Below are 9,352 nucleotides of genomic sequence, written 5' to 3' on the forward strand. Positions count from 1 at the left end.
TTAGAAGCGCCAATAAAGGTAGAACAAGCTGAAATATACCTACACATAAACATAGTAAATAATATACATTGCATAATGTCATCATGTTACATTATATAATAATTATGATTCATGTGTAGAACTCGATGCCAGTTATAGCAAATAAATTATATATTTACTACACGTCAATCCAATTATAATCACATATGCTTAAGCAATAGCTCACGACAGGCCGTGGTATATGCTCATTATATCACAGCTAAGGGGCGTGGTTCGGCCCGATGCGAAGCATGCAGTTTGCTTTTGAGCCCAACTACAGTTTCTCAGACGCGGAGGGATACTGACTTGTTGTGAAAAGTAACTATCACGGCTAAGACCCAATCAGATTGCTTGATTTGACTTGTCCGTTTTATAGGTTATAGAGAGGCGAAGTCCCTCCCCTTCCGGGAGCCTCCATGGGACCCCGGAAGCGGAAAATTATACATTGAAGTCAATGGAGAGAGAAAGGTTATCTTTTGATCCCGTTTGAATTGTGCCCCGAATGACACATATTAGGCCGCAAGGTGAACCTCGAAAAGTCCTTTAGAAAAGAAATCCCGCTCCACAGAAGTGAAACTACACAATCTTTAGTTCATAAAAAAGAACGAGTCATGCTTATCCACCAAAAAAAATTTCGTCGCTAAAATTCCTGCCAATTCTTCTAGGCACGTAATTATTGGCTGAACTATTCCCTTCGAAGCGTAATAATATCTTGGTCCAAAGTCGTGCCACGGTTCATCACGTGATCGTGCTACACCAATTGGGTAGCTGCATATTGTCAACAGAAGTGAAAGATGGCGGCCGCCATGGTTTCATCGAGTAGCGGAGACGAGGAAAACGCACCAGAAAGTCTCAAAAAGTCAAAATTGTCAACACACAAACATTGTTACATGCATATTACGTCTGTGAAGCACGAAAAGGTTGATTGTTTTACCAATACAAGATGGAATACGTACAGGACAAGCTTACAACGGTCGCTCGGCTTGAAGGGAGACTCTCGGAACGTGGTGGCTGAAAACCACAAGCACTGTCTTGATTTCGAGTTCGAAGATATTCCTGAGGACGCTGGCTTCCACCACACATGCTACATAAGGTTTACCGACACAAAGGCCATGACGAAGGTGGAAAGACGGCTCGCACGTGAGGGAGATCAAGACGTTAGGGAGGACCTTGAGGTCGAGCCCATCCCATCGACGTCTCGCAGCACGTACCGAAGCCAAACAGAGAAGCTACGATCAAGGTCAGGCCTGCCAATCGCAGGCTCTGGCCCCGTCCTTCCTGCCCTGTGCATTATATGCAAGATGAAGGAGAAAATGATCATCAAAGCAGGCAAGCGACAAAGGGATCAACTGTGTAAGGCTGAAACATTAAAAGCAGGTAAGCAAACCCCCTCCCCCACCCACACACCACACACACACCACACACACACTACACACACACCACACACACACACACACACACACACACACACACACACATTCTCTGTGGTTGAATAACTGAAAGGTACAATTATGTGTGAGAGATACGTCAACAAACTCATTGAGTTGTCCTTTTTTTCCGTTTAGGCAAATTGCAGAAAGCTGCTGAGAAGAAAGATGACCAAAGTGTTCTTTTACATATAAAAGACAAAGACTGTGTGGCTCTGGAGGTGCGGTACCACAAAAGCTGTTACAGTCAGTACACCATGTTTTTGCTGAGACCTGACAAACCAGAGACAGAACAGTAAGTTATTTCTCCTTGGATTGCTTTACCTATTTGCACTACCACCAGACTGAAGTCCAGGTGTGTGTCGGCGATGGCTATATATATATATATATATACACATACACATACTTAACATTATAAGTAAACATCCAATTTCCTTCTGTTATATGTGCACACAATCACAACACTTATTCATTTATCCATTTATTTACTTCTCATTCATGTGTTGTAGGGATGAGGCAATGTTTGATGCCAGTTACAAGCTGTTCTGTGAGAGGATCATCCGCCAGAGGCTGCTTGTCAACAATGAGGTGCTTAGAATGGGCCAGCTGAGGCAGGCCTTCATTGACATGGTGAAAGCAAACGAAGGTGTTGATGCTTCAAACTACAGGTAACTGCAATGTAATACAAGTCTTATTATTTATCATGTGCAAGGCCAGCTTTAAACAAAATGTGTATGACAGGCCTGTTTGGAGAAACCCCCATGATGTGTAGTGTGTAGTGTTGTTAGTGATGATGTGGGCCTTTATTTGGCTTCTTTGGTGTTACATGTGCTGTATGGCAGATAGGTTCTAGTCTGTAATGTCTTGTATCACCTCCACCACTCTGCTTTTGATGGTACTCCTGTGACTCGTAATTGTCACTGTTTTGTTGTGTTACAGACAGGATCTGTTGAAGAAGAGGCTGGCTCAAGATTTCCCTCAGCTAGCGTTTCACATGCCCACCAAGCGCAACGTCTACGAACTGGTTTTTGCTGAGACTCTGTCAAAGGATGCACTCGTGGACATGCTACCAGATCCATCCGGTACGGAAACAACACAGTCCAGTGAATTGAGCCAGACAGACAGCGACAATGAAACAGGGAGAACAAAGTGCCAAACAACACAGGAGGACACAAGGACACTGTATACAGCAGCGTTGTTTTTGAAAAGACTGCTTAGTGACACTCCTGGCATGTCATGCCCATGGCCTCCCACTTCTGAAAATGTAAATGTCACTGAATCTCAAACTGTTGTCCCCATTGGACTATACAATCTGGTCAGCTGGATTATAGGTTCCACTGAGGAGCCAACACTGGATCATTATGTCAACATTGATGATGACGTACATTTGAAAGTGTTGTCTGTTTGTCAAGACATTGTGTACCTTGCTTCCAAGGGCCGCAAGCAGACACCCAAGTCCTTGGCTTTAGGTTTAACTGTTCGACATTTAACTGGATCATCACGCATTGTATCACTGCTTAACAGACTGGGACATTGTGCATCATGGGACACAGTTTTGAGTCTAGACACTAGCCTTGCCCAACTGACACTAGTAGAAGGCAGAGACAAAATACCGAAGGGATTCTCAAAGCGGACACCCACAACACTTGTGTGGGATAACATTGACTTTGGTGAGGAGACACTATCGGGTCGTGGAACTACTCACCATACAAATGGAATTATGCTCCAGAGTGTGCCCGGCGAGCCTATGTCCACAGCAATCAGACAGCCACAGAGAAAGGGAGTTACCTCATTCATAGCCCCCCCCCCAATGCCTATACAACCGTACCATCAGTCCAAAAGGCAAGGGCCACAGAACTTGTGTCAACCAGTGCAGTCAGCGACATGCAGAATGGACACCCACTTTGCTGTACAAGCTGAAATGGCATATGCTTTTGTGAAGTCCACATGTACGGATAGTTGTACAATCCCAAGCTGGACAGGGTTCCATACACTGCTTCAGGATGAAAACACTCTGCAGAAGTCCGCATTGTATTATCTTCCAGTCATTGAAGCCTCACCAACAGAGATGTCAACAGTCAACACTATCCTGAAGCGAAGTGTCCAGATTGCTGACCAGCTAGAACTGGATCATATAGTTTTAGTGTTTGACCAGGCTATATATGCCAAAGCACAGCAAATACGCTGGAAGGATGTTGAGTTTACAAAGCGTCTAGTGATTAGACTAGGTGAATTCCATACATGCATGTCCTACCTGAGTATTCTAGGCAAAAGGTTCGGAGATGCAGGACTGCAAGATATCCTCATTGAATCTGAAGTTGTTGCCCCAGGATCCATCAATGGGGTACTCAATGGCCATCACTACAATCGCAGCATGAGGGCTCATAAACTTCTATATGAGAGTCTGCAGCGCATCCGGTTTATCACCTTCATGGACTCCTTGCCACCCCAAGAGAGAGCTGCGTGCATGGATGTCATCACTGAGATGGAATGTGCCTTTCCAGACAGATTGATGGATGTTTTGAGTGCAGATCAGAGGTTTGATAATATGTGCTCGAAATATGCAGACTTTGTGCAGAGGAGGAGTACAGAGAATGCAACATTTGCTTTCTGGAGCTCATACATTGACATGATGCAGCTACTCCTCCTGTTTGTGAGAGCAACGCGAGAATCAAACTGGCAGCTTCACCTGTCAACCGTCCGGTTAATGATGCCATGGTTTTTTGCCTACGATAGAGTAAATTACGCTCGATATTTACCTGCATACTGGCTGGAAATGATGAATCTGCCTGTCACACATCCCTCTTGCCACAGTGACATGAATGTAAAAGGCCAGTGGACTGTCCAGCGACAAAGTGTTCATGGATTTGCCTCCATTGCTTGCGACCAGGCTATTGAGCAAACGCTTAACAGAGATGCCAAGACCAAAGGTGGCTGGACAGGGATCACACAAAATCGGTCTGCAGTGTATCGCTGGATACTGTCACAGCATGAAAGAGCCGCGATAGCAAGACAGTGTGAATCAATGGCAGGGATATCTCCTGAGCTACGGACAAGAAAAGACCTGGACAAGACACGCATCTCTGCTGATGCAAAGGCTGTGAGTAGAATCTTGGACACTATTGATTCCATGCTCAACCCTTTTGATGTACACCAAGACGGCATTGTGTGTCTTAGCTCTGGAAGAGTAGCAACAGGAGAAATCACAAAGGATTTGCTTGTTGCCTCAGAAAAGGGTGAAAATGCTGTAAAGGAGTTTATGGAGCAGAGACTGTTATCCAAAACAGTTGACATATTTGCCCCCATAATATCACAAAAACTCAAGACTCTCAGTGATCAGAAAAAGCCCCCCAAAAAATCTGCAGCAGGCAAGGAAGTGATTTTGCGTGCTGACAAGAAGTTATTTTCCAGGCTCCTCATCCTTGGCCAGAGCAGGAAAATTGAAATGAGGGAAATTCTGTCATATTCCTTGGGAACTGTGTCATATCCATTAGCAAGTGCTGATGGTTCACTTGCCAAAACAAACAAATCAGCTCTCATGGATCTATTGCAGAGCAAAGGTGGAGAGTGCTTGGTTGACAAAGTTCCAATAGGTGGTGCCATTCTTTTTGATGGCATGGCAGTCATGCAGGCCATGCCATCCAGACCAGCAACATTTGGAGAGCTTGCAGAGACCATACTGCAGAGCATACTCCAACTTGCTTTGCATCACAAGTGTACACGCATTGATTTAGTCACTGACCGGTATCCACCCATCAGCATCAAAAGCCTAGAACGGTCCCGTAGAGCTGATGCAGGGTCACAACTAATAACAATCTTCAGCCCAGATCAGAGAACTCCAACCCAGTGGAAGAAGTTTCTCTCTGACGGAAAAAATAAGGAAGCACTGGCCGAATTCCTTTATGTGGCATGGACACATGCAGACCTCACAACAGTGGGTAAAAACCTCAGCTTGTACATTGCCCATCAAAATCAATGCCACTGTGTAACTGTCATGGAGGGTGTACAGTCTGTTGATGTTGTTGAAGACCTGCAGTGTGATCATGAGGAATGTGACACACGGGTGTTTTTACATGCCCAACATGCTGCACAGGAGCACAAAGCTGTCATCATCAAGAGCTCGGACACTGATGTGGCAGTCATTGCTGTAAGTCTGCAGGCAGATTTGCCATGCAGCTTATATGTGTTCACAGGGACTGGCAACAGGACACGGATCATTGACATTGCCATGGTGTCATCAGCTCTCGGAACCAGTGTGTGTTCAGCCTTGATTGGAATTCACACGTTCTCTGGGTGTGACTCCACAAGTGCTTTCTATGGCAAAGGCAAAAGAAAGTAATTTGCTGTTGCATGTGAGAAAGATGACTACCTTAAGGCTTTCAGAAGTTTAGGTACTAACTTTGACTTGGAGCAATCAACATTTGCACTTCTTTGCCGGTATGTATGTCACCTGTATGATCAGCCAGCAGCCGAACATGTAAATGATGCTAGGTACAAGGCTTTCTGTATGGCATCATCGGCCTTGCCAGAATGAAGCATTCCCCCTACTCATGATGCCCTCCATCAGCACTGCAAAAGGGCAAATTACCAGGCAGCAATAATGAGGTCCTGTCTCAAAAGAGAAATGAATGCTCCATCACCTGCTGGATATGGTTGGGAAATAGAGGATGGGAACTTACACGTCACCTCGATGACAAGAAATCCTGCCCCTGACAGTGTGTTGCATGTGATACACTGCAGCTGCAAAGAGTCTGCCTGTGAGAAAGGCAGATGTTCATGCTTCTCTGCAGGACTCTGTTGCACAGACTTATGTCGTTGCTCAAATTGTGCAAATAAAAAAGAAACAGAGGAAGAGAACGATGACTGCCCTGACACTGACAGTGAGGAATAGGAATAAAAGAGCCTTCTTTCCATCTTTCTTAAGCTCTTTTCTGTTCTTTTGGTTTTAGTGCCTGGCCGACGCGCTCACACATCACTCATAGATGCGTTTGTTTTTGGTACTAGAACAGAGTATAATCAGCAGGACTCTTTTAACCAGCTGAGGCAATCACAGCACCAATCAGCCGCTCCGCCCAGCCTGACACCAATCAATTATACTACATTACATGTCCTTCTACTGTTTTCTATGTCATACCTTTTATATTTGTAATAAATCTCGTTTTTATGGTTCATCAGTGTTGTTTTCATTTGTGGAGGGATGAATGAGTAAATAAATGAATCAATGGACATTGGTATAAGTAAGGCAAGGCAAGTTTATTTATATAGCACTTTTCAACACAAGGCAATTCAAAGTGTTTTACAAAAAATTAAAGACATTAAGAAAATGGCATTTAAAATGAGTCATTAAAAAGAAAAGCTAATAAAAGAAACATTAAAAGAAAAAATACATGGATAAAAGTTACAGTGCAGTCTAAGATATGAATAGTTCAATTAAAAGCAGCAACAAAAAGAAAAGTCTTCAGCCTGGAAGTACTGCATTTTATTGATCTAAATTACTTAACGTAACAAGTTAACCTTCTTCTTGGACGCAGAAATCAAGTCATGTTTATTTTAAGAGTGCATTTAACGTGTACAGGGTAACAACAGACAGACAAAAAGTCCTCAGTCTAATGGAATAATCCCAATGAACCTAGCGATGTGAACATGGCAGTCCAGGAATGATAGTTTGATAAATATGAGTTTGATATACTTTATTAATCCCCGTGGGGAAATTGTTTGTAGCTGGAGTTGGCTGATAAACGCTGCTAGTCAATGTTGATTCGATGGTCAACTCTGTTCCCAGATAGTAAAACCTCTCACAAATACCGCGTATATAACGCAAATACCTCGGACTTAGTGATGTATTAAGACATATGACAAAACATGACATAAAACAAGCATACAGCACTGTTTAGAATCCATTTGGTCTGGTTTAGCGTAACCATGGCGGCCGCCATCTTTCACTTCTGTTGACAATATGCAGCTACCCAATTGGTGTAGCACGATCACGTGACGAACCGTGGCACGACTTTGGACCAAGATATTATTACGCTTCGAAGGGACTAGTTCAGCCAATAATTACGTGCCTAGAAGAATTGGCAGGAATTTTAGCGACGATATTTTTTTTGGTGGATAAGCATGACTCGTTCTTTTTTATGAACTAAAGATTGTGTAGTTTCACTTCTGTGGAGCGGGTTGAAACGATAACAGGATTCACCTTATGGCCTATATGATGTTTGTCAATTTAAAAGAACATTTTACAAGTTAAAAAAATTAAAATGTGTCGTAAAACTGTGAAGTTACACATTTTTTTGTGTGAAACCGCTCAGTGAACTACAGGTCTCTGGTCTCGCACAAAACGCGTCACCATCACAAAGACGGCCGTCACGTTAGCAAATTTCACCTGTTTCTTTCAGAATGAGGCAAAAAGTATAAAACGAGGTGAACATCACTACAAGTCTGGGCATGTTGAGAGCAACACGAAAGGGGAGTTAGTCGGTTCTGTAAGAGCAGCGGGACCGGCTTTACAAGGTTTCGGTGAGTAATATGAGTGCAATGTGTAACGTTAATGTCAGCTAGCTAACATTAGCTAACAAGGTACACTAACGTGTTTTGTTTTAGTAACTAGTTTTCTCCTTAAGAAATTCGTGGTCTCTGTGTATGCTGTGGATAACATTAGTGTTCACAAGAACAAGGTACACTCCCGTGTTTTGTTTTAGTTGCTCTTCAGATTGAAGCTGCTGGAGCACAGAGAGCTGAAGCCTGCAGCAACTCGTCTGGCTATTATATGCATGACTCCTGGACACGCCTTCGTTTATCAAACCGCAACAACGAAAAAGCCGCAACGGAGAAAACCGGAGTCTGTTGAACATGAAGCTGCAGGTTCACGGTGTTTTGATCAACACCTGTTTGTAGTCTGCAGCAGGTGGACGGATGAATGGCCCAGTATGGCAGTAGCTTTGCAACCATGTGATGAGAGCTTTACAGTCGAGCTAATTAATTATGTCAACAAGAAACAAACGTAAAGTGTATGTATGTAAAGTATAGGCTGCAAAAAGTAACTGTCATTAGATTAGATTTAGTTGAATGGTCCAAAAGTGAGCAATTGTTTTGTTATAGCAGCATAGGCATTGCACATACATTCATATTATAACAAATATGAAAACATATACAGTGATTATATAGTAGCCTATAGAAACAGTAGAAAGATATACATCTATTAGAAGCGCCAATAAAGGTAGAACAAGCTGAAATATACCTACACATAAACATAGTAAATAATATACATTGCATTATGTCATCATGTTACATTATATAATAATTATGATTCATGTGTAGAACTCGATGCCAGTTATAGCAAAGAAATTATATATTTACTACACGTCAATCCAATTATAATCACATATGCTTAAGCAATAGCTCACGACAGGCCGTGGTATATGCTCATTATATCACATCTAAGGGGCGTGGTTCGGCCCGATGCGAAGCATGCAGTTTGCTTTTGAGCCCAACTACAGTTTCTCAGACGCGGAGGGATACTGACTTGTTGTGAAAAGTAACTATCACGGCTAAGAACCAATCAGATTGCTTGATTTGACTTGTCCGTTTTCTAGGTTATAGAGAGGCGAAGTCCCTCCCCTTCCGGGAGCCTCCATGGGACCCCGGAAGCGGAAAATTATACATTGAAGTCAATGGAGAGAGAAAGGTTATCTTTTGATCCCGTTTGAATTGTGCCACGAATGACACATATGATGTTTGTCAATTTAAAAGAACATTTTACGAGTTAAATTTTTTTAAATGTGTCGTAAAACTGTGAAGTTACATATTTTTTTGTGTGAAACCGCTCGGTGAACTACAGGTCTCTGGTCTCGCACAAAACGCGTCACCATCACAAAGACCGTTCTGGACCCCATGACTCTGTTCCACAT

At 43.0% G+C, this 9,352-nt stretch overlaps 1 protein-coding gene across 1 annotated transcript; it reads left to right on the top strand.

Moving 5' to 3' along the window:
• Positions 1-1,629: 1,629 nt before the first annotated feature.
• On the top strand, positions 1,630-6,399 carry LOC117537423. Its single transcript, XM_034202637.1, has 3 exons — positions 1,630-1,740; positions 1,955-2,113; positions 2,385-6,399. Exons 1-3 carry the CDS (start codon positions 1,703-1,705, stop codon positions 5,782-5,784), a joined length of 3,597 nt encoding a protein of 1,198 aa, XP_034058528.1. The 5' UTR covers positions 1,630-1,702; the 3' UTR covers positions 5,785-6,399.
• Positions 6,400-9,352: the final 2,953 nt, after the last annotated feature.

The sequence above is a fragment of the Gymnodraco acuticeps genome, unplaced genomic scaffold (assembly GCF_902827175.1).
Source record: "Gymnodraco acuticeps unplaced genomic scaffold, fGymAcu1.1, whole genome shotgun sequence".
Taxonomy (NCBI): Eukaryota; Metazoa; Chordata; class Actinopteri; order Perciformes; family Bathydraconidae; genus Gymnodraco; species Gymnodraco acuticeps.